At 39.8% G+C, this 27,005-nt stretch overlaps 1 protein-coding gene across 9 annotated transcripts in view; it reads right to left on the reverse strand.

Moving 5' to 3' along the window:
• Positions 1-27,005, reverse strand: part of FTO (FTO alpha-ketoglutarate dependent dioxygenase) — a 428,971-nt gene that overhangs the window by 284,924 nt on the left and 117,042 nt on the right. For all 9 annotated transcript variants that reach the window (XR_013380253.1, XM_077898409.1, XM_077898408.1 and 6 more), the window contains exons 3-4: positions 20,283-20,907; positions 3,913-4,056 (exon numbers count right to left, since the gene is read on the reverse strand). Coding sequence is in view for 8 of the 9 variants with exons in the window: in XM_077898409.1 (XP_077754535.1) it covers positions 3,913-4,056; positions 20,283-20,907 (769 nt within the window). In the remaining variant the exon portion in view is untranslated. The remainder of the gene's footprint in view (positions 1-3,912; positions 4,057-20,282; positions 20,908-27,005) is intronic.

Raw genomic sequence — 27,005 nt, forward strand, 5'->3', positions numbered from 1 at the left:
GATGGTGGGAAGTTCATTACAGAAACTGAATAATAAAGAAAATAATAATCTTCTTTAAGAATAATAAAGAAAATACATTAAAATGAATATATTAAAAGCACATTTTAGCTACATTGTGCTGTGCCTGGCCCAGATCGGTAAGGTATCAACTATTTCCCCTATATCTGAAGAAGGCAGGAGCTGGAAAATCAGGAATAGATATTATATCTTGGATTATCAGCTTCTATAAAATAACAGCACTTACTTCTGTTTATAACCTACAGTAGTTAAAGGAACAAATGTATGTTTTAAAATGTATATTCATTATAACATATAGGTAAAAAAGGCAAAAGGCAATGTAATTAATATTTTCATTATTAATCTACTATTTCTGAGGAAAGAGAAACATAACTTTAAAAAGAAAGGGAAAAGAAAGAAGTGTACAGAATACTCCATTATCTTCTCTTTCCTTCCTGAACAATTTAGTTCTAAAGCCTTTAGGTGAAGCAGAGGCATCACGGTGAAGGAGGGAGAGGAGGGCCCAGGAGCCCAGAGTGGGGGTCCAATAGGAGGAAGAGAGGGCCCTTGATGTGGGTGTCAAGGCCCAAATGGGACAAAAGAACAAGTTCCAACCCATGCACCCTACTAACTGTGTAACCATGGTTATGTCACTACATCACTTTAACCCAAACTGATTTTTGGGCAATATAACTATCATCTACTTTTTAGTGCTATGGAGATGATTAAAAGGATGTCTGACTTGTTGTTAGTTGCCAGTAAATGTGCTAATTATTCACATACTACTATTATTCCAGATACACATACGTGCAGACTGAAAAAAAGACTGAAAAAAAAATGACTGAAAAGGAATATACCAAAACAGGTATGAACCTGATTTTTATACTCTTCTTTCATTTCTTACCTTTCAGTGTTTGTTTCCTCTACAAGGAATATGTATTTTATTTACTCTCATAATCAGAAAAAAACACAAAATGTTCTTAAATAAACAGAAGGTAGCTAAACTTTTAAAATGTATATTTACTACTTTTATATGCAGAAAATTAATCTAGCAATTTAGAAGGGCACCAAATGATTATCACCTCTTTCAAAGTTACAAAACTGCTAATAGAAACTCTTGAGCAAAGTATCCAAAGGCAAATGGTTTACTGGCTGAAATTAAAACTCATTTATACTCAAGGTAAATATCCATATCCAAATGCTACATTAAAAGATGAGTAATAATCTATAACCTACAAATGATGCTTATCAATGGGGCAGGGACTTCAAAATAGATACTTAGTTCCCAAGGCAAGCAGGAGAGGGTCTCAGGAAGAGATGACCTTCAGCCTAAAAATCTTCCCACACAGAGATTTCAGTGTATTGGAATCAAGTCCCTTTGTGTGTATTGGAATCAAATGGTCCCTTCTAGAGCAGGAAAAGCACTATATGTGACACCTGCAAACCATCCTAATCCCCTGTATCAACCCAGTTACGTTAGACAAATCACTTAAGAAAAGAACAATCTAAAAAAAAAAAAAAAGAAAGAAAAGAACAATCTAGGCAGCCCGGGTAGCTCAGTGGTTTAGCGCTGCCTTCAGCCCAGGGCCTGATCCTGGAGACCCCGGATAGAGTCCCGCATCGGGCTCCCTGCATGGAGCCTGCTTTTTCCCCTCTGCCTGTGTGTGTCTCTGCCTCTTTCTCTCTGTGTCTCTCATGAATAAATAAATAAAATCTTGGGATCCCTGGGTGGCGCAGCGGTTTGGCGCCTGCCTTTGGCCCAGGGCGCGATCCTGGAGACCCGGGATCGAATCCCACATCGGGCTCCCAGTGCATGGAGCCTGCTTCTCCCTCTGCCTGTGTCTCTGCCTCTCTCTCTCTCTCTGTGTGACTATCATAAATAAATAAAAAAATAAAAATAAAAAATAAATAAATAAATAAATAAATAAATAAATAAAATCTTAGAAAGAAAGAAAGAAAGAAAGAAAGAAAGAAAGAAAGAAAAGAAAAGAAAAGAACAATCTCCATACCATCTCCACGACAAGCTTGATTACTAAGTGAATGAGACTATGTATGTGAAACTGATTCGTAAACTGTAGAGCAACCTGCAAATGGAAAGAAGAGATGTAGGGCTTACATAGATTAGTATTCAGCAAATGTAGCAATCACCCCACAGGAAGAAGTGAAGAGGTAAAGGGACACAACCGTAAGCACCACTAAAGTACACATCATGGGAAAGAAATTCCCTACATAATGATCTTCTCGTCTTGCTGCTGACAAAGAGAAAGTCTCAGATTGGTACCATTATACAGTTACCTCTCTAACAGGGACACATGTCCCTTTTTCACAAAGACAGAACAGGACTCAGGATCTTCAGCAAACAAAAACAGCAGGTACTTAATGCTATTTTACTCTCTATATATTATTAAAACTCTTCTAATTATAAACCAAGTGATATTGGTCTTCTGCTTAAGACTGTGTCATAAAATCTCCTTCTAGGGGTAACTGGGTGGCTCAGTTGGTGAAGCATCTGCCTTCGGCTCAGGTCATGACCCTACAGTCTTGGGATCAAGTCCCATATTGGACTCCCTGCTCTGTGGGGAGCCTGCTTCTCCCTCTCCCTCTGCCTGCTACTCCCCCTGCTTGTGCATGCTTGCTCTCTCTCTGTCAAATAAATAAATAAAATCCTAAAAAAAAATTTTTTTTTAAGTAAAGCAAATCCATTTCAGTGAAAGAAAGTGAATTTATTTTAGAGAAAAACATTACATAAGTAATAATACAGGAAGCATGGGGATCTGGCTAGAAACTCGAAGCTGACGTGTAAATGACTGAAATTTGGAAAATGCTTGATGAGATAATAACCTAAAGAACTAATCCAAACTCTGAATTTCTAGAAGGCAAAGACCAGGTTTTATCCATCTTCAATATCTCCTCCAGAACCTCTAGCAACATGGAGAACGTAGTGGGCCCTCTACAAATACTCAATTCATTGAGAAATAATTCTTATCATAAATACCAGCTTTGAGCCTTGGGGCTCTCCAATTCTAAAGCTAATACGTGAGTAGATTCCCCCAGGCAGGTAAGAGTAAGATAAACTCTGGATAGTGAGGAGCTAAAGCCAATGACAGAATAAACCTAGGGAGGCTTTGTAAGTAGAAAAGGATACTATCTATATACTGTGCACTGGAAAACAAGCATAAAGTCCAAAAACAAAACAAAATGCTTAGATCAAAAAGCCAAAAGCAAAAGCTGCACAAATGCCACAGCTTCTTCGGTTAGCCTAAGCACAGCTGAAATACTCTCCCCAAAGAACCCAATGACAAGTGGAGAGAAAGGCCTTGTCGTCAGGTCAGCTGGTCCTGAGAAGAAACTAACTTCAAAACTGGAAAAAAAGTTTCACTAAGACCTTGTACAGACAGGGAAATCATCTTACTATTTCAAACTGATAAGCTCATTTGGACAGCTGAGTAACTGATGAAAAGTCCTGAAAATTTTAGTACATTTAGGAACTCTATAAACAATTAGAATGGGGGAGAAAAAAAGTAACTTTCACAAACGAGCAATACCTGAAAAATAAGGGAATAAAAACAAAAAAAACTAGTTCCACCATGTAGAAGATTCATTATTGCTATAAAATACCTAAAAAGTTTATTTGAAAAGACATTCTAAGGACGCCTGGGTGACTGAGCTGGTTGGGCATCTGACTCTTGCTTTCAGTTCAGGTCATGATCTTATGGGAGCCCTGCACTGGGCTCCCAGCTTGGCAGGGAGTCAGCCTGAAGAGTCTTCTTCTGCCCCTCCCCAACTCACTCACATGCTTTCTCTCAAATAAATGAATAAATCTTAAAAAAAAAAAAATAGACACATTCCAATATGTAGCTAGTAATCTAAAACTTAGATAGTATAGCATTGGTATAGCTTGCCCCTCCTAATTACCAAGCATGAAGTAGCAGTCTCCTTGGTGAAGGGGTATTGCCAAACCGGGAGTCTCTATGTCCCATGAGATCTTAAAACCAACATGCCAAGTATCAGGGTCTCTGCCTTCGAGCTGAGGGTCATCCTCACTTTCCTCTTCTGGACCTGTCAAAAAGAGAAGAGCCAGATCAGAAACGAAATGTCTCATCTCAAGTTCTGGGCTTTATAATCTTTAGCTCAGGAATAATTAAGTTTTAATAAAAAATATATAGGAAGTGAGCTAGATCCTTTTACACCATATATTTTTAAAAGACACATTGTTTCAAATATTTTTAACATGTACTTTATTCTTTAATCAAAAAAATCTTTAAATGATGGGGAAATAACCACCGGTACCAAGGAAAATAAAAGATGATTTATTCAATTCCATGCAAATAAATTAGGTAATCTAGATTAAATGAACAGTTTTTTAGGAAGACAATAACATCAAAATCACTCCCAGAGGGTAGAAAAGCTAATGAAAGCAGAAAAGATAGACAGAAAGCTACAAAGAACTATCTCTTAGGAAAACACAGGTGTCAAAGAGTTCCAAAGAAGAATTCTACCAAACAATTAAGGAGTGGGTTATTTCCATATACTTAAATTGTTTAAGAGCACAGAAAAAGAAGTTCCCAAATTCTTTTTATGAAGATAGAATAATATATATTAAAAAGCAAAAAGAAAACACACACACATACACACAATCTCACATCTGAGAATCAATGCAAAATTCTTAAACATAGAGAAACAGAATCCAAATCTAACAGCATATTAAAAGAATAACATTCCATGACCAAGTAGAAATTATCATAAGAATACAAGGACAGTTCAATATGCAAAAGCTTAAAATTCATCATATTCACAGATGAAAACAGAGTCACCAGAGATACACAAAATATTCACTAAACACATCCTTCCAAAATAAATAAATAAATAAATAAACACATCCTTCCATAGCCAAAACATCAATAAAATAATAAGTGGACAGGTTCCTTAACATAATAAAATACAGATCTCTCTCAATCACAAGGCTACCATCATATTTTAATAGGGAAACATTAAAAATACTCCCAAAGTTAAGAATTAGAAAATAATGTCCTTTATCATCACAATGACTCATCACTATTTGGTAGGAATGACCAATCCAAGTGTGTTCTCTGGAGTTGCATAATAAATGAGCAATAATTAGATAAAAGAAAAGGTGCTTTTTTGCAAATACTACTTTTATCTGCAAATCAACCAGGAAAAATATATCCCAAGCAATAGTCAAATTTAAGAAAATGTTAACTACAAATGTGTGCATATTAAAACATCCAGCAAGATTCCTAAACATGGGGAGGCCTGGGTGGCTCAGCAGTTAAGTGTCTGCCTTTGGCTCAGGGCATGATCCCCGAGTTCCAGGATCGAGTTCACATAGGGCTCCTTGCATGGAGCCTGCTTCTCCCTCTGCCTAGGTCTCTGTCTCTCTCTGTGTGTCTCTCATGAATAAATCAATAAAATCTTCTAAAAAAATTCCTAAACATTTATTATCTATAAGAAAAAAATTGGGGCAACCCGGATGGCTCAGCGGTTTAGTAACACCTTCAGCCCAGGGCATGGTCTTTGGGACCCAGAATCAAGTCCCGCATCGGGCTCCCTGCCTGGAGCCTGCTCCTCCCTCTGCTTGTGTCTTTGCCTCTCTCTCTGCATTTCTCTGTGTCAGTCATGGATAAATAAATTAAGTTAAAAAATAATAATTAAAAGAAAAAGAAAAACATTTTTTAAATATTATTGAAAGCCACAAAAGAAAGTTTAAACAAATGTAAAGGCCTATTATGTTCTAGAGACATAAACTTGAATGCCATGGGAATGTCAGTTCTCCCTAAATTTGTCTATAAATTTGATACAAACACAATAAAAATACCAACAGGATTGATTTTTAATTAAGTGGGGTTGGTAACTAGACAAGCTGATTCTATAAATCACATGGAAATATAACAAGCAGGCATAGCCAGGGAAATAGTTGTTTTGTTTTTTAAAGATTTTATTTATTTATTCATGAAAGACACACAGAGAGAGAGGCAGAGATATAGGCAGAGGGAGAAGCAGGCTCCCCACAAGGAGCCTGATGTGGGACTCGATCCCAGATACCACAATCACGCCCTGAGCCGAAGGCAGACACTGAACCACTGAGCCACCCAGGCATTCTGGGAAATAGTTTTTAATATATAAAGAGCTACTGCACATCAGGAAGATAAAGATCAATACTCAAACAGAAAAATGGGCAAAAGTTATGAAGACAGAACACATAAAAGGAAATAGGATAAGCATGTAAACATTTAAAAGATGTTCAAACTTATTCATAAGAGAAATGCAAATTAAAGCCACAACAAATATTTTTAACTTGTCAGAACAGATCAAACAGTTTGATAAAATAGAGTGTATGAGTGTAGCAAAATGGCATATTCACACTCTCTATAAAGGACAATTTAGCAATACTTATCAAAATTACAAATGCATAAACACTTTCAACTTAAAGGAATTCTACAATTCCACGTTTAGGAATACCCTATTTGCACAGGTTGCAAAATGACTTTTGAGCAAAGATGTTTATAAGAGCAAAAGATCAAAAATAACCTAAATAGGGGCACCTAGGTGGTTCAGTCAGTTGAGGATCCACTCTCAGTTTCGGCTCAGGTCATGAGCTTCAGCGTCCTGGGACTGAGCCCCAAGTCAGTCAAGCACTGAGCCTACTTAGGATTCTCCTTCTCTCCCTCCTTTCTCCCTCTATGCCTCTATCCCCACTTGTGTGCCATGCACGTGCATACTCATGTTCTCACTCTTAAAGACGAAGGAAGACGAAAAGAAAGAAGAAAGAGGGAAGAAGAAAGAGGGAAGGGAAGGGAAGGGAAGGGAAGGGAAGGGAAGGGAAGGGAAGGGAAGGGGGAAGAGAAGAGAGGAAGGGAAGGAGGGAAGGAGGGAGGGAGGAAGGAAAGGAGGGAGGAAGGGAAGGAAGGAAGGAGGGAGGAAAGGAAGGAGGGAAGGAGGAAGGGAGGGAGGGTGAGAGGGAAGAAGGAAGGCAGGCAGAAAGAAAGAATCCAAATATCCAACAATAATTTTATGGTTAAATAAATTATGAAATGTACAGGCAATAAAATACTGTGTAACCACTAAAAGTAAGAGGACTATGCACTGATACAGAACTGATACATTTTTTAAGAGAAAGCAACCAACAGGATGTAATTTGTGTAAAAAATAATAACACATACATGTATGTGTGTGTATGTATGTATATACATACAAAGATATATGTGTGTGTGTACTATTTCTAGAAGGATATTCTATTCTAGAAGGATACCCAAGACTGATTTTTCGAGGAGGAGTAGGAGGAGGAGGAGAAGAAGAAGAAAGAAGAAAAGAAAAGAAAGAAGAAAGAAGAAAGAAGAAAGAAGAAAGAAGAAAGAAGAAAGAAGAAAGAAGAAGAAGAAGAAGAAGAAGAATACCAGGTACAGGTGGGGAGAGACACCTAAATGAAATGAAAGGCATATAATATGACCTGTCTAAATGAACAGTCCTGCAGGGACTTCTAAAACTTATAAAAACTTAGAAAAGCTCATTTATGAAATATTTATTAAGCACTTACTATATCTGAGGCACTGACTTGGGCACCTGGGCTCTATCAATGAATCACTGCAGAGCTTTGCCCCAGTGGAGCTTTCTTTCTAGTGAAGTTATGAATGTTCATCACTGATTTCTAGAAAAAGGACAGTTTAAATTCCATTAGATGCCAGACTCCAGTCTTCAAGGGGAGGGGTCCATTTTTCTGTTTCATCCACATTTAGGGCTCTACTAACTCACACACAGAAGGCAATCAGTGAACCGTGGTAAAGTGGTACTCAACTGCTTACTTAAAAAACAAAATGCTCTTTCAGTTCACACCATTCACAGCCCTTCCTGGATTAGATGGAAGGACAAGATAATGCTAATTGAAGGGGGGAAAAAATCCTGTAAATTAAATCAAATAACATAATAAAGCACTACATTGCTAATTTAGTATAGTTCTTAACAGTAAAGAAGTTTAGAGAAGGGACAGGTTAGGTAGAGCAGAAATCTTGGAGAAGGCCAGACTTGAAAGACAAGTATGGTCTAGATTCACTGAAGGTGAAGGAAGAAATGATGAAGGAAGACAAAAAATGCAAAGTTTCCTATGATCACAACAGGCAATGAAACACGTTTAACCTAGACTGTATTGTGTTCGTGTTACAAACAATCCAACAGTATATGCATCCCAGATGGTATACCTCCATATACAGAATTCCTAAATTCTGAACATATTACTCTACGGTCAGTAGCTGTGCATAAGTGTTAAAGGTAGTAACAGGGGGAAAGGGGTAGGGAGGAAGCCCCCTTTATAACTATAATTCACATTACTCTGCACAGTTATGGTGCAAAAAAACAGACCAGAAATCCAAGTTCAGTGAAGGAATGCTACTAAGCGACCTTTAAGCACATACCCAACTTTGGATATTCTTCAATTCCTTAAGTTTGAATCTAAAATCTGATATTGCAACAGGGCACCTGGGTGACAGGTGAGCGTCAAATCTCAGTTTCAGCTCAAGTCATGATCTCAGGGTCATGGGATTGAGCCCTGCATAAGGCTTCACTCTGAGCCTTATGGGCTATTATAGGCTCTGCACTCTGAGTGCAGAGTCTACCTGAGTTTCTCAGTCCCTCTCCCTCTGTTCCTACCCCCTCCCCCTGCTCCCTCTCCCGCTCTCTAAAATAATAAATAAATAGGTCTTTAAAATCTGACATTGCCATATGAACAGAATCTTACCTTTTTCTTTTTCCTATTCGTTATTTCTGATACATGATTTCTCAAGCATTCTTTAGTTGGGAGCAACTTTTAGCAAGTTTTCTTTTTTTTTTCTTTCTTTTTTTTTTTGGAAGTTTTCTTTAAGAATAAAGTCCTACAGTAAAAAGTCTAAAGCCATTTTTCTAGGTTAATCCCACCAAAGACATTTAAAAGAAAACCCTCTAGAACATGAATGACAAATACCTTACATATCAGAGGACACAACTTATTCATTGGTCATGGCTTTTGTGAGCCCAGGTATGGAATTATTCTGAATTTTTCTCCAAGCTCAGCAGGAAAGAGTGGTATAATTAATAATGTTCGTCACTGGCACTAGAAGGAGGAGTTAGTAGCAACAGAACAAATATAGCAGATTTTGCTATCCACACCTGATGACATTCTCTAGGCATGTCTTACTTATACATAATACATAGCTATGGCTGAAATTCTGGAATTTGTAAAACTTGATCTTATAGACCAAAAAAGAACCTGCAAAAGGTGTACAACTTGACCTGCACGACATTTTCTTAACAAAACTAAGTTAGCTGCCAACTGAGACAAGTGTTTTTGCATAAAGATACAAACGTCCAGCTATTCTTGAATTACAGGATCCGGTATCCCTGAGCCAGTCCCAAGCTAAAAGCAGCTGCCCCTTTTAGACAAGGCATGTGCTTTCTGCTGGTGACTGTCTCCGTCAGCCATTTCCCTCATCGGCAGTACCTGCCTAGCCCCTATAGGCTTTTAAATCTACAAACTTTGTTTGCGCCCATAGGCAAACCATACCAATCACCTACTTACATAAAATAACTGGAAGCCAGTCACGCCCATTTATTTATGCACTGTCCAAGGCTGAGTAGCTAAGACATAGGCCGTAAGGCCCACAAAGCCAAAAATATTCATCATCTGGCCAGCCCCTTATTCAGAAAACATTTAACAACCCTGCTCTAAGTCTTAATATTTGTGATTTGATAGAGATGTCTACTGCACGTATTAGGGAGGAAGCCAGGCTGAATAAAATAAGAATGATGTCATGCAACTAGTGTTAGCATACAACATAATAAAGTAATTAATGCTAAATTATTTGATAAGCAGATCAATTTAGCAAAAGAATACTGCTATGAGAAATCGTATGTTTATATCTGTGATACCCTAGGGCTTTTGGTGGCTTCATTCCAGAGAGCCCTAATGATAACGGATATAGCAAGGAGCACCAGGGAAAAGAATAGAAATATTTTAAGAAGGTTTTTCATGTGTCTGTCTCTGGTGAAATTAACTATGACTGAACTTTAAAAAGAAATGATTTTTAAATTACAATGACAATGATGCTGTTGTGGTTTCAAGCCAGTGAGTATGGCTATTCTGCTAAGTGGTGATCTTCACTGGCTAATGGGCTGGTTGACAACTTTCCCCTCTATCTACTCTCCCCCCTTGTCCCAATATGGCACCAATAAAGTCTTGAATGGCAAACAGAGACAGTAATAGCAATCAATGTTTCCTGATGTCTCCCATAAATCTAGCACCTTTGAAACATGCTCATTAAAATAAGTTTTCTTGAAGGTTTGTTTCCCCCCTTGGGCTGGGTATGGAAGAGGGAGGGAAGCTGTGCATCTGATAAATTTTTTAATGCATAAGTATAGTGTTGCTCACTTTCTCAATAAAATCAACTTGTAATTATCTATAGCAACTGCAGCTGATTACTCTTGCTTCATGTTATTCTGCAAACAAGCAGAGGCAAAGGCTCCTACTTGCCTTTAAACCTCAGTAACACTGAAAGGATTGTGTCTCAGTGCATTTGATGCTTTCCTAGCTCCCACTAACCAAACTGTTCAAGAAGTAAAAGATGTGACAAAATAGAAAAGAATGCTAAATTTAAACGTCAAGTTTAAAATACCAACTCCCCCCATCAAATTAACCAATTTGATTTTTTTACACTAGTTTTTGAAGAGCAATTAATTCCCATTTGGTAAAAGATAAATGCCATCCAATATTTTGTTTGTATTTCTAAAGCTGTATGGAACCACTGTCACATAGGAACCAAAGACAGAAGACTGAGCATGAAGGAACACAAGACAGTTCTAATCAAATAAAATATACTGCTTGAAATTTTGTACCACATTTAATAACATAGACCATTAATACTGTATGTCACATATCATTTCTCTGATATATAAATTTATGTTCATTATCACCACACGTTAAAAATAGCCCAATTCGGGCAATCTGGATGGCTCAGCAGTTTAAGCGCTTGCCTTTGGCCCAGGGCGTGATCCTGGAGACCTGGGATCAAGTCCCATATCGGGCTCCCTGCATGCAGCCTGCTACTCCCTCTGCCTGTGTCTCTGCCTCTCTCTCTCTCTTTTTCTCTGTGTCTATCATGAATAAATAAATAAAATCTTTAAAAAATAGCCCAATTCCTATTCCCTATTCCTTTGGCCAAGTGCTAAGATTTCTAAGACTCTAGCCTGGGCAATTATATTCTCTGTTTTTTTTTAACTCCACACCCAGAAGGACCTAAGTCCTTCTAGTTCTAGGTCCCTTCCTATCCATGTCCCAGATCTTGAGGCAGGAGAAACCCAGAAATTGCAGCTGGTATACAAAACCTCATGATGCTTTCTCTGTCCCGTGCTGGCTGATCTGTGATATTCCAGTGTCTGGGATGGAGAACCCGTTTTGAACAAAGGGAGGAAGTCAGAGGGTTAAGAGGGTACGGTATGAGGTTTGGAAGACATCTTCTGGGGAGGGGGGAGATGGCATGTTGGGTGTACAAGAACATAATTAATTCTGAGTTGCAAGTGTATCACATAAATGACATACATTTGCAAGAAAAGAGGCTGGAGAGGGAGGCAGAGGCTAGGACACAGAGGGTTTTGAGAACCGTGATAAGGAACTTAGACTGAGGGCAGTAATAGATGCTAAAGACTTTTTCATAGGTTAGATCTGTTTTTCAGAGTATTCCTTTGGAAAGTAGACACTTCTGTGTACAGACTTTGTATAATTTTTCTGGACAGGTTTCCAAAGCAATGGCATAAGCCAGAGAACATTTGGGAAACACTTGAAAGGCATGTACTGCTGAGTGAAGTAAGTCAGTCGGAGAAGGACAAACATTATATGTTCTCATTCATTTGGGGAATATAAATAATAGTGAAAGGTAATATAAGGGAAGGGAGAAGAAATGTGTGGGAAATATCAGAAAGGGAGACAGAACGTAAAGACTGCTAACTCTGGGAAACGAACTAGGGGTGGTAGAAGGGGAGGAGGGCAGGGGGTGGGAGTGAATAGGTGACGGGCACTGGGGGTTATTCTGTATGTTGGTAAATTGAACACCAATAAAAAAATGAATGAATGAATGAATGAATGAATGAATGAATGAAAGAAAGAAAGAAAGAAAGAAAGAAAGAAAGAAAGACAGACATGTACTTAAGAAAAGAAGGGTTAGCCAAGGAGAAACTGCCCTGGAAGATTTCTACAACTTAGTAACACTATCCTTGTTTGGTTGTGAAGAACAAGTAGTCAGGCCTGCACCAGATTGACTTAAAGCAAACTCCTTCCCAGCCACTGAGGAATGAATAGTCTGAAGAAATTATTTCAGAGACATTTGAAGTTGGGGGGGGGGAGGGGCCTAATCAGTTCCAGCTCAGAGTCTATTAGAAGAAGCTGGAAGCTGCTCTCAGATGCCTCAAAACAAGGAATTCAGGACAAACATAGTCCCTTGACACCGACAGATTATAAAATTAATCAGAAGTTTTCTGGGTTTTCAGGAGAAATGTGGCAAACTCTTTCTCAAGAAGTCTAAAGCCTTTCAACATGATGTCTGGCTCTGTCAGCTTTCTGATTAAGCATTTGGAAAAAAAAATTTAAGATACAAATATTCACATACATAGGAGAATCTCATTACATTATGTTTCATGGACTTGGGGGGAAAAAGCAAAAGTGAGAAAAGAAGATAAAAACTGTTCTGTGGGGACACCTGGGTGGCTTAGTGGTTAAGTGTCTGCCTTTGGCCCAGAGTGTGATCCCGGAGTCCTGGGACTGAGTCCCACGTTGGGCTCCCTGCATGGAGCCGGCTTCTCCCTCTGCCTGTATCTCTCATGAATAAATAAGTGAAATCTTTTTAAAAAATTAAAAAAAAGAAACTGTTCTGGGGGCTCTTGGCTAAAGTTTCAAAACCGTTACATTATGAAGTAAAATATGAAATGAGAAGTGGAAGCAAAGATATTTCTCAAACAATACATTCTCCAAACCAGACTTTCTAACAATAGAGCTTTTAACTCCTTGAGCAACATCAAGAAAAGGACAGAGTCATAGAGATTTACGAGAAACCTTTCACATTGTAAATAACATAGAAGATCAGAACCAAACAGGATTAATCAGAAAAGATAATTGTTTGTTCATCTAGCTTCAGGAAAAGCTTACCCAGAGTTCAAAATACCTAATACCCAGTGTTTGTCCTTCTCAAAGCTCTTAAACAAGAAAGGGAGTGGCCACAATAGCTGGGGGCAGGCATTTGGGGGCCAGGAGAAGTCTGCTTGCCCAACGGAGGAAAGCAACAGTTAAGAGGAGCCAAAGGATGAAGGGAAAGGGACTGGAAATTGACCACACTATTAACTGTTGAAATAAGGTCCACTTGAAGCCAGTAACACACTGCTGGGCTTTGTATTAAGTGAGACAATGCCTTATCTTTTTAAATTAAGTCTGTTTAGGCCATGTATCTGCTATTTGCCATCAAAAGAATCCTAATTCTAAACAGAGATGGTAGTTGCAGAAATCAGAGTTATTGGACAGCGGCCAGAATGTAGATGAAAGGCATATACTACTCGAAACTAAAAATACTGACTTTAGGCAACAAATACTTACTTTTCTCCCATTATATATACCTACAAAGAAGGATACAAACCACATCTTCAAGGGGCTTACAATTCTAATTCATAACTTAAACATGCACAAAATTAATGTAAGGCCTCAGAAGGCAGGGCAGTGGTTATTGCTTGGGGAAAAAAATACACTGGAAAGAAGCATTTCTAGGGTGCTAATATAGATTATGTCATTCAGTAATACAAAACTAAATTGCCCAATTAAGGTCCTAGACAATAAAGCTTGTTCCACTCCAAAATCTGTCATCTCCTACTCATCACATGAATACATCATTAAAAATTCAGCCATTCTTGGGGATGATATTTGCAAATCATATATCTGTTAAGAGATTAGTAATCACAACATATAAAGAGCTCCTAAAACTCAACAACTAAAAAACAACCCGATTAAAAAATGGACAAAAAAGTTGAAGAGGAAAGGACACCTGGGTGGTATAGTCAGTTAAATGTCTGATTCTTGGTTTCAGCTCAAGTTGTGATCTCAGGGCCGTGGGATCAAGCCCCATGTTGGGCTCCATGCTCACTGCAGTCTGCTTAGAACTCTCTTTCCCTTTGGCCTCTCTCCCTAAAATAAATAAATAAATAAATAAATAAATAAATAAATAAATAAATAAATAAATAAATCTATCTTAAGCAAAACTTGAAGAGACAGTTCTCCAAAGAAGATACACAAATGGCCAAGTAACAGTGAAACAAAACTCAACATTGTTAATCATCAGGGATCAACCAAGGGGCACGAGGGGGGATAATGGGTATGTTCACTATCTTGACTGTGGTCCTGGTTTCAAAAGGGTGTTAAAACTTATGCAACCGTAAATTTTAAATATGTGCAGTTTATTGTATGTAAATTATACTGCAATAAAACTATTGAGGGAGGGGGGAATCAGCCATTCATATTGGCTGGCCTTCCCTTGACAACCAGGAGACAGTACTGTGGATTTTCTTTTCTCATCAGCACTGAACACTGTCACTCTTCACTGGTAAAGATGGGTGACACCATAAAAACGATTTTATCGCCTCTCCTTCTTCTAATCTGGCCCACCTTCTCTAATCTGGATTACTACAATAGCCCCTTTCTCCTGCTTCCAGTGCAGCCTCCCTCCTTCTACTCAAAACCACAATGGCTCCTACCTTATGCTATGCCATGGACGACCCAGTACCTTGTATTACAGTATTACTTCTTTAATATCTTCTATCCACTCTGCATTCACTGCTTTCCTTTCTGTCTTCACTGCTGTTACTCCCCCTCTTCTCTCACTCAATTCCATCCATACTTGCTGTTTCTGAGATATCTCAACATCACATTCCATCTCTGGGCCTTCGATATTCCCTCTACCCACCAGGCTGGTCCCGCTCATTCTCTTTATAATCTTAGCTCAAATGTGATCTTCTAAAGGAAGCCTACTTTCCTATTTATTTATTTACTTTAAAAGATTTATTTATTCATAGAGACACAGAGAGAGAGAGAGAGAGAGAGAGAGAGAGGCAGAGACACAGGCAGAGGGAGAAGCGGGCTCCATGGAGGGAGCCCGATGTGGAACTCGATCCCGGGTCTCCTGGATCATGACCTGGGCTGAAGGTGGCGCTAAACCGCTAAGCCACCGGGGCTGCCCCTACTTTCCTATTTAAAACTGTCCATCTTGGGAAGCTCGGGTGGCGCAGCGGTTTAGCGCCGCCTGCATCCCGGGGCATGATCCTGGAGACCCAGGATCGAGACCCACGTCGGGCTCCCTCCATGGAGCCCACTTCTCCCTCTGTCTGTGTCTGCCTCTGTGTGTGTGTGTGTGTGTGTGTGTCTATGAATAAATAAATAAAATCTTTTTAAAAAAACCTGTACATCTGGGACGTCTGGGTGGCTCAGCAGTTGAGCATCTGCCTTTGGCTCAGGGCATGATCCCACAGTCCCAGGATCGAGTCCCGCATCAGGCTTCCTGTATGGAGCCTGCTTCTCCCTCTGCCTGTGTCTCTGCCTCTCTCTCTCTCTCCACGTGTGTCTCTCATGAATAAATAAAATCTTTATTAAATTAAATAAATAAATAAATAAATAAATAAAATAAAACCATATACCTGTGCCTCCCACTTGTTAACAACCTTCTTGTTTGTTTCCTGTCTCTCCTTGCTAAAACATAAGCTCTGTGAGGGCAGGGATTTTTGTTCATGGTTCTAAGCCCAGCATCTAGAAGAATGTTTGGCAGACAGTAGCTGCTTACTGTTCAATGCACATATAATTACATAGGGATTAAATAAAATGTGACTTAGACCAACCAAAAAGTTTTACTGAACAGTGTAAGTGACTTCACAAATAACTAGCAGGGGCGCCTAGTTGGCCTAGTCGGTTGGGCATCTTACAACTCTTTATTTCAGCTCAGGTCATGATCTCAGGGTTGTGCGATTGCGCCACACATTGGGCTCCATGCTCAGCGGGGAGACTGCTTGAGATTCTCTCTCTTGCTCTCCCTCTGCCCGTCCCCCCATGTATGCACACATGCACCCTCTCACTCTTTCTCTCTGAAATAAATAAATCTTTAAAAAAAATTACTAATAGCACATGGCATGAGTAGTTTTTTACAATGAAACACAGTCAAATGAGCTTTGAGATCTCAGACAGGGATGTGGGAGGCTAAGGAAAACATTAAATATCACGGTATTTTTCAAAATTATGAATGCTTCAAAACCCATAGCTGCAGTTACAATCTAGCCTGTCATGCTCTCAAAGATGAGCTCAGTAATACGAAACTTGTTTCAAAGTAAAGATTCAAGAATTATGGTAACGAATTTCCATCCATAAGTGATTTCAACTTTTCCTGAGTCAAAGACATGAATGGGAATCCTAGAATTCCAAGAAAATTATTATAAAGTCTCTACTTTCTAGCCTATCACATACTCAGCAGGAACTATGGATTCCTTTTCTTCCTTTGCTCTTCTTGGGAAATCTGGAAAATAATATCAAGAATCTGCAATACTTGGCACTATTTAAAATTCTTAAGAATTGTTTTTCCAAAAAAAAAAAAAGAATTATTTTTCCTATAAAGAAAATGCTGCAAAAAATGTATCCTTCCAAATGAACATAAAACAGTAACCAATAATTATTTACTTGACCCTTTTGAAGGTATTCCAGTCAGAGAACAAGGTGTAGGACTGTATTAGACAATGAGTTGTTAATGCCTTCTCTGCTAAAATTTGTGCCTGTGTATGTATATATGTTTGGGTTTTTTTCGTTTTTCCATTTTTAATAACCAGGAGTAACAAGCAATTGCCAGCAAAGCTAGCATGGGAAAATCAAATACTCTGCCTATTTACACACAATTCCCTGAAGCCATTCCTGATTAAATATTGTACCATCTCAATCTTCTTACTGGGGATATCTATTAACTAGCACGGCTTGTGAAGCCAATGAATTTAGTATATAATTACACGTATCCTATACAAATTACTTCTCAATGACCTCTACTCACAGAAATAAACTAAAGACGGATGACTGACTCATTATAAATCTACATAAAGATTTCACTGGGAAAAGGTATTGAAAGCAAAGTCCTGAAGGATCTTAAGCTTCACCTGAATTTAATTTCAGCAGGAAGTAATCTCTTCTGTTCTGAACTCCCAACGCATTTCATGTGAACTCCTGTGGCATGTAACAACACTTCCTTGTCACTAGGGAACTGTGTGACCTTGGACAAGTCACTGCCATTCTCCCCGCCTGAGTGTCTTCATCTGTAAAATGAGATGCTTGAACTAGGTGATTTCAAAAGTCCCTTCCAGATCTCATGGATGGCAAAGTTATAATCAAAAGAGCATACTTTAATTCACCTGTCCTTTCAAGGCAAAAAGGGCATTTGAATCACCCCTTTGGAGCCTCCCTAAGAAGAGCCAACTGAACTTCCTTTAGCAGTTGCTTGGCAAATCATGTTCAGGGCCTCAGAAAACAGTACGGTTGTCTGAAATTTCCATTCTCTTTATCCCCTTCAAGCACTTCCTAACCTCGACTGTAATATTAACTCAAATGGCTCTCTTCAAGTCCACCCTTGCCATACTTTTGGCAAGATTACAGGCAGGCCAGAGAAGTAAACATATCACTTGTCACCTGGAAGAAATGCATCCACCAAAAAGTTTCAAGGCACATGCTTTGTAAACCATCTGACTCAACATCACACACATAGCCGGAGACCTAGAGAGAGGTTCCATTTCATATAATAAGCATCTAATGCATTCCAATCACCTGATAGCATGTGTAAAAAGCCATGGCAGATGTTGTGGGAGGAGAGAAGCAAGGTGGTGGGCAGAAGAGGAGAGGATACAGGACCTGCTAGGAAGAGCAAGTAGAACATTCCCTCCACCTTTCCAGAGGTGGACATTTTAAAAACCCAAATCCCAGAGGGAGCTATACTGCAAGAATAGGAAATATCTGCTCAAAGGCAGTTAGCCTTAGCTGTTAAGACTCCGAAGCCAGAATATCTGAGTTCGAATCCCACCTCCGCTAACAGCTATATAACCATGGAAAAGTTCATCATCCCTCTGTGCCTCAGTGTCCTCACCTATAAAATGAAGAGAACAGCACTACTTCATTGACAGGGTTGGTATAAAAATAAAATGGATTAACATATATAAAATGCTTCTACCAATGCCCAGTACATAGTAAGTGCTCAATAAATGAGAGCTCCTGGAATTGTTGTTATTATTTATTAGATGAAGTTCTGGGATTCTCTGGGATTTGTTCTAAGAGAACAAAGGAATCATGCTGCTCTTACAGACTGCAATTCTGCAGTTCCCTCCTCCAGATGACAGTTACAAGGATAAACCTTTATGTATTTATGTATACTTGTATACTTTATCAGTCTTAACTTCTCCCAACCATAGAAACCATTCATTCGAAATATAAATTCCTTCTGAACAATATTCTAGGTTTCAAAAGAGACTTGATCCTCCACGCTCTTAGAGAACAATAGGACTCTTAAACTGTAGGGCTGAGAGGCGATCGGGGCACAAAGCCATCTCTGTAGCAGTCTGAGCTATCACATACCATGGCCTCAACAGCCTCAGCTTCAGAGAGCAGCCTCCTGAAGAAGGAAACTAACAAACTGGATACACTGTTCCCTCCCCATCAGAGTTCTTGGACGTGGTTGTTCTCAAATCCTTGGCAATACCTTAGTAAAGATCAGAGGAGCTCAGTTCTTTCCATTAGGACACTATCAAATCCCCTTTGGAGCAATTTTCTTAGGTCAGCATCATTATTTGAGGTGCCAGGGAAACTGGTAAAATTTCCAACACCTAAACTACTTGCTTGTTCTGGGCTGAGGACATGGGTTAAGATATTTTAGCTATCCCGAGGAAATGTCTGAGCTTGGAAAATGCCAAGCAATTTCAAGAGAACTAAGAGAATTATTTTTTTTAAATCACTTTTCCGGGGCAGCCCCGGTGGCGCAGCGGTTTGGCGCCGCCTGCAGCCCAGGGCGTGATCCTGGGGACCCTGGATCGAGTCCCACATCGGGCTCCCTGCATGGAGCCTGTTCTCCCTCTGCCTGTGTCTCTGCGCCTCTCTCTCTCTCTCTGTCTCTATGAATAAATAAATAAAATCTTAAAAAAAAAATCTCTTTTCCAAAACAGTTTAGAAAACAAAAAGCATACAGTGATAACGACATCCAATTAACAAAAACAGTTTTCAGGAAGCAGTGACCTGACCCTTCACTGTTCCAGTCCATTCCCTGGTTTTACAAGCATCTTTCAATAAGCAGGTAGAAGAGATAAACAGAAAACAGAGTAATGCTGTGTTTTGTCATCCTTTGTCAAATGCTCAGGCACAGGACAAAGTCAGCAATAGTCACGCTACCCTGGATATGCTCAACTTTCTTTTTGTAACCCCATGCTGAAAAACAATGGAGTCCCCAAACACGCAGAAACTGTACAACAGAAGAAGGAAAGTTCTGGTAGGCCACAAAAAGGTAGCCCTATGATCTCTGTTCCAAGGGAGCCAGATTTCAGAAACTTCAAGAACAAGTTTGCCCACAGCACCCCTTTGCAGTCTAAAACTATAGAGCTGATAGGGGAAGGGGTCGTTGGAGAGTGTCCTAAAACCAAAGGACTGTCTGCTGCCACAACCCACTTCAACTGCTTCTGGCCAGGAAGGACAGTAGTCAAATCTGTATGAAGCCAAGAACAAGTCCATATTTGACAAATCACTCCCATCAAGACAGTGATGTCAACCACAATAAAGTATCTTGGCAAGACTGGAAATGTGCACCTATGGGAACCTGGAAAGATTTGACAGATTTTTGTTTTCCCAGCCCTTTATCAGCAAGTTAATTATAGCAACTGTGCAGGCTACGGGAGCTTTAGAGAAAGGCAGTTGGCTGTCTGAAACCAAGATGCTGCTCTCTGGGCATAAGAAAGACAGAATGACAGTAGTGCTTACACATAGAAATATTCCATCTAAGTACAGTGTAACAATGAGCTAGACAGCCCCACTAGATGAGAAAGAGGTACACTCTGCAGATACCTGGGTGTGGCAAACCTACAAAGGACACATGACAGCCATGTCCGTACAGGTACACACACACGCTCACTTACTCCCACTCACGCACACGCACACCTCCAGAGCTTCCACGACTCATGTGCCACTCAGGGCTGCGTCTTCCCAGAGCAGACTGTACCTTCACAGCTATAACTGTACACTGCCACCGCCGACCGTTCCACCAGATTTTCATCATGATGCCAGCTCACGGCCATTTTCCCCATGCCAAAATAAGGCTCCTCTTTCAGGTATGGCATTTTCTGGGGATCCATGAAATTCAACAAAGTTACGTTGTATGCTGCTCTGTTCTTAATGTCCAGCTCATCTTGTCCATCAAAGGACCCCATACCGACCCTGGGGAAATCTGGACCTATACACACCGGCACGGCATCAATATTAGATTTCTCTTTGCAAGCAAGTTCTTCCAAAGCCTGGATGGTCTCTATCTGCAGGTAGTCATTGAGCTTGAGGAAGGTCTGACAGGCAGCAGCTATCCCGGCCTCGTCGTATTTTGTACTAGCACCCTTCACTGGCCAGGGCACCGTAAAGAGCCTGGTATTCAGGTACTTGTAGGTACAGCCTGGGTTGCCAATGAGGATGCGAGATACTGGAGTGAGTAAATCTTTGCCTTGGATCCTAACCAGGTCCCGAAAGAAGCAGCCATGCTTGTGCAGCGTTAGGAAGGCTTCTTGAACTTCTTTATGGAGGTCCTCAGGTACGCTGCCGGCTTCGCGGAGAATTAGTTTCGGGTATTTCAGCTGCCACTAAAACAAAACCAAAGCAAAAATATGTGTTCATGGAGAGCCATGAGTTTGTCATTCCCAGAAGTGTGTTTCTTTGTTAGCGTTAGGAGGAAAAAATAAAACTGTCAGGTAGTATTTCTATACAGGACTTGCATCTCTCCAGCCTCAAACAGAAGGCTACATGAAACAAATGTCATCAACTGTCCAGTCAAGATTTTCAAGTCCAAGCTCAAATTATTCATCTTTAATATAAATAAAATAATAATACTTTCTGCTTTGATCTCCCAGGCTCCCTCTACAGCTACTTCTCCCTGCCCTCAATCTGTCTGCCAACCTTTGGCCCTCCAGACAACACGATTTTATTAATTAACTGCTTACCATCTATTTATTAAGGGCTTACTAAGTGCTATGTCTTATTCTAAATGATTTAGACACATTAACTCATTTGTGACTCACAACTCCATGTGGCAGTACTGTTACTGTCTCTGGTTTATACAGGAGAATCTGGAAGCACAGAGACATTTTTAATACCTGCCCAGAGTCACATAGCTGATACATATTGTAGCTGGGATTTGAAGCCCCTGAGCTCTCGAGTCTGGTTCCAGGGCAGGAGTTCTGAACCACGAACTTGCTCTGCCTCCCAATAAATGACAAACTGGTCTCTGCTTTAATACTTTCACTGAAGGAGAAATCACTTCAAGTTGGGAATTAGATACCAAGTCCCATGAATACTAGAGCCAGGAGAATTTTGTTTACAACAATAAGACTAGTGCTCAGAGTGTATTCAGGACATATTGAATAAATGGGTGAATAAATGAGGTGTTCTATTGTGATTGAAAAAGTTGTGATCATTTTACTGGTGTCACTGGAGGAGAATACTGCAAAATAATCCCTCCTTTAATATGGAAACACATAGATTTATTACCACAGTGGAGGACTTCATTACCTGTTCAGCCACCACTCTGGCTCCTAGGAGTTAGGAACAGGTGACAAGCCAGAGTTCCCAGATTCTGTACGATGAAATGGACTTTTTTTTTTTTTTACCAAAGCACAGGATTTTACATTTGATCCTATAAAGGTTAATCTGATCAGTACCTTCTCAGTACTCTTCTGCCCATGATTTTTGAAACACATTCCTTCTATATCTTCATTTTTTTTCATTCAACATGTCTACAGAGCACCCACCAAACACTACACAGAGATATGCTCCTTCCCTCACAGAGCTTTCTACCAGATCAGGTAATAAATAAGAGAAAGCAATCCCAAGTTGCATTAAGTATCAGGAAGGGACCAAAGACCGCAAAAGCTTTGAGGAAGGACACCAGACTGTTCTAGAGACAAAAAGAAAGAGAGTTTTACTAGAGCAAAAGTGCCAAAGACAGAGTGACATGCGGTGAGGCTGAAAGGAGGCAGAGGCCGGACCACATGGAGCCTGGGAGGCCAAAGGGGGAACCGGGAGTTGATGCAAAGTGTGCTGGAGAGGACCCAAGGGGAGAAGAGAAATTTTATTTACATTTTATAATACTATACATGTTTTATAGGCAGAGCAAAAGGCAGTGCTTATGGCCTCGGTAGGTGTGAAGGGTATAGAAAGGAAAGCAGTTATGGATGATTCTCAGTTTCTGAATTTAATAACTGAGTAAACAGCTTACCATTTATCTATCTATTTGAGAGAGGGAATGTTCACTCGCACGAGCAGGAGGGAAGAGAGAGAGGGAGAGAGTCTCAAGCAGATTCCGTGCTGGGTGTGAGCCTGAGATCATGACCTGAGCCAAAACCAAGAGTTGGACGCATTATCAACTGCGCCACCCAGGCCCCCCTCCATTCTTTTTTTTTTTTAATAAGAAAGACTGGGACAAAACAGGAATGGTAGATGGAAGGATCGGAAGGAATAAGAAGCTCCATTTTGAAGCCGTAGCCATTAAGATACCTATGAGATCTTTAGATAGAAGACGCAAGGGGGGCAACTGCACAGACATACCTGGAAATCCAGGTGGCAACGTTAGCACACCTGTGGTCTATAAAGGCCTGAAAATGAATGAGCCCTCCCAGGGAAACAGCATGAACATGGAAGGGGAGTCAGGGGGCTAATAGCCATTTCCTGAGTCACAGAGGAAAGGAGCAAAAGAGACCTTTGAGGGAGAAAAGCGGGAGAGGATATTAATGCAAAAGTCAAAAGACTTCAAGTGCTTCAAGAAGGATGGAGTAGGCGACCGCCCCTGGGAAGCCAACTGAGATGAGGACAGACATCGTGATCCCCGAGATGTGGCAGCATGGAGATAACTGATGACCATGGCAAGAGCAATTGCAGAAGAGTGGTGGGGATGACAGTCAGATGAAAGTCAGCTGGCGATGGAATGAAAGAGCAGCAGTGGAGATGGCATGTTTAAATGTCTGTCTCAGGGGGTCACACTCCGAAGGGGAACAGAAAAACACAGCTGTTGATAAAGGGAAATACTGAATCAGGGGACCATCTTCAGTTATGGAAGATAGGGGGGCACATCAGGGCTTGCCAGGATTCTCCTGGGAAGAGGCTGATGCTGCAGGACACTGCAGCTGATGATGCTGCAGGACACAGGGTGATTAACTACAGGAGCAAAATCCTTGAGTGGCCAGAGCAGGAGTCTCTCAAGGGAAGGTACCTGAATGAACCCTGTGGGGTTTGTATGGCAATCCGCCAGAGTTGGTGGGGAGAAGATGGTAGAACTGTTTTGGTTTTAATCTAAAAAACAAAAAAAAAAAAATCAAGTTTTACTAAAATATGTGTACATATATATGTGTGATATATAGACACATATACAAACATTTAATATGAGTTCTATTATAAAATAGACACAAGTATACCAGTAATACGTATGTCTGTTTAATGAATAACTATGGGTAGTGTGCTGGAGTCACTTCATATCCCCTTGAGAAAGCCTACTGTGTACATCTCTTCCCAAATGCACATTCAGTGACGTCATGTTGATAGCCATGCATGCTACTGGCCATGGAGATGTATTTACATCACAGAAATTAGTTAACACTAAAAACTGAGGCTGGGTTTTTTTTCCCCCTGAGACAGCCCATTCTTAAACACTTAGGAGGACACCACTGTACAGGCTTAAAATTTGTTACTGACAGGAATAGATGATCAAAAAACATTTGGATCAGAAGAAAGATACTTCCTACATCAGAATAAACAGGAAGGAGAAAGAAGATGTAAATTTGGAGAGGACTGTAATAGTAATTAATGGTTACTATTACTAATGGTAATAGGCAAATAACTAAGTCTCAGGGAGCTTTTAGAGGGAGACAGAGGGGAGCACTTTAATTTTCGCAGTGGAAGTGCAAACCAAATCAGTAGCTACAAACGTGTGCTGGTCAAGTTGGCTGCTTGCCAAACAGTTCTGGACTCTGCCATTACCCAGCTTTTTGGGCCCAATGTAGAATGATGCTTCCTAGCCACTCATGTTGGATGAGATATATGACTGTTTGGGTCCAGAAAAATGACGGGCTGTCACCTGTAGCCTGGAGCACTTTGTCACCAGTACCACACCCTCCAGAATGCTCTTTCTGCCACAGAAATCAGCCAGTGGCTACGTGGGTCCCCGAGTTACTAATTTAATGGGCAGCGATTCTCTGCCAATCCACTAATGATACGTAGGGTGAATAAGAAATATTGCTGGGGGAACCACTGAGATTTGAGGGTTGTCTGTCACTATGGCATTATCTAGCCTACTATGACTGCTCCAGAAATCAGGAAATAAGCAGGAAGTCTAAGTACGAAGAAAAATGAAGTTATCAAGCCTGCATTTGGAAAAATGACCTTACTAGGAAAGCGCAATAGGATGGCCCCGCTTCTCAGAGTGCCTATCTGAGGTGTGTGATCATAAATTTAAAGTGACAAAGAGCAGAGTTATGTGGCACAGCACTATGAATTGCCATCGAGACTGTCAGGGATGCATTTAGGATTTATAGTTTCTATACCCATTTATCCCATTTGAAAAATAAAAAGAGAAATACCATACTTTCTGTTTATGCAGCTCATGCAGAGAGCAGTGTAATCTAGTAAGCAACAATATTTATCACTAAACTGGTTATTCTCTGAGCAAGTCCCTGAGGCCTCAGTATACCCGAAGCACTTCTAACTAACAACAGTGGTTAAGAAGGAAATTTCTCCATACTTTCCTAATAATTCTAGGTTTTTTTTAAATAATCCTCAGTGTAAAATTTTAACAAAAAGTAAGATAATTCCCAAGAACTTTATTTGGGAACACACTCCCTGTGGGACTGAGAGAGGAGAAAGACTGGAGATAATACACACACACTTCCATCTATATCTACACACAGCTTGCAGCCACTGTTGAATATGCAGTGGGGCTGGAGACTGCAGAAGATGTATTTAACACAGGGGAATAATAACTCTAAGGACCTGGGAAATTCACATAACCATATGAGTATCACATGTAAATACCTTGACATTAAAAACAGCATTCTAAAAATAAAACAGTAATAATGACATGGGAAAGTATCCGCCCCCCCCCGCCACCAAATTTTTTTCACTGATCTCTCAGTCTCTTTCCCCTCAGACCACATAGGCCTCTTTTCCCATAGGCCTCAAGGAGCCAGCATTCAGCACCTACCTTCAGGGCAGGCTTTTTCTCCCAAAATCTATACCTGCCAGGCCCTTCTCATCCTGCAAGCCACTCACTTAAGAATCCTTCCCTGAACTGCTCCCATCAAACAAGTATCCCCCATTATCATTCATCACACCCTTCTCATTTATCTTTCACAGCACTTTTCAATCCATAACTACATATTTATTTGAACTATTATTTGTTTAATAATCTCTCCTGCAAGACTAAATCTCCCAGAAGAAGGACATGGTAGCAGTTTTATTCTCCACTATATACCTAAGCCCTTGGCTGACTCGAATAGAAGTGTTCAAGACTTGTCTCTAAGAGTAAGAGGATAAAAAAAAATCTAAGATTGAGAGAAAACAGATCAGTGAGGGTCTGGGCCGGGAGTAGGAAAGAAAGCTGATGACTGCAAAGATGCAGAAGGGATCTTTTGGGGATTTGGGAAATATTCTAAAACTACTGTGGTGATGGTTGCACAACTCTGCAAATTTACCAAAAATTATTGAATTGTATAATCTTAAAATTATTTTATGATATGTAAGTTGTACATATATTCAGCTTGATAAACTGTTTTTAAAAGATTGATACATTTGAATATATAAAATTTTAAACTTTTGCATAAGAATTATAAAATAAAAAGGCAAACACTAATTGGAAAAAAACTATTTGCAATATACATGGCAAAAATGGGCTAATCACTCTTAATAAAGAAATTTTCTAAATTTAAATACATGTACACATACGTATATAATATGTATAAACATATATATCATTAGAGAAATTCACACATAAATTAATGGGGAAGGCTCTTAAATATAAAAAAAATTAACTGCACTAAAGTCAGAAAAAACATAAATTAACGTAATTTGAATTAAATTAGATTTAATTTGGTTTACCTATGAAATTTGCAAAAAATAAAATTTTATTGTAGTAAAATTGTAGTACACATTCCTGATGAGGCAAAATCAAATATTCTGATAGTCTACAACTAGGAATGCAAATTATTGCAACCTTGCTTCTGGCCAGTTGAACAAAATTCACCAGAACCTAAATATGCTCATATCTTTCCATCCAGTTATCCTACTTCTAAGAATTTATCATAGGGAAATAATAAGAGAAATGTACCAAGATTATAAGGATATTTATCATACTATTCTTTTTCTTAAATTTTTATTTATTTATGATAGTCACACAGAGAGAGAGAGAGAGAGAGAGAGAGAGGCAGAGACATAGGCAGAGGGAGAAGCAGGCTCCACGCACCGGGAGCCCGATGTGGGATTCGATCCCGGGTCTCCAGGATCGCGCCCTGGGCCAAAGGCAGGCGCCAAACCGCTGCGCCACCCAGGGATCCCCATACTATTCTTTATAAGAATTAAAAGCTGAAAATGACCAAAATGCCCAACAGGGGATTAGAGGTAAAATGGTATATCTATGTGATGAAATGCTAAAGTAACACAACTTTAGAAAAATTTCTGTACTGTTTTGTGGAAAACTTAA

The sequence above is a fragment of the Canis aureus genome, chromosome 5 (assembly GCF_053574225.1).
Source record: "Canis aureus isolate CA01 chromosome 5, VMU_Caureus_v.1.0, whole genome shotgun sequence".
NCBI classification, from domain to species: domain Eukaryota; kingdom Metazoa; phylum Chordata; class Mammalia; order Carnivora; family Canidae; genus Canis; species Canis aureus.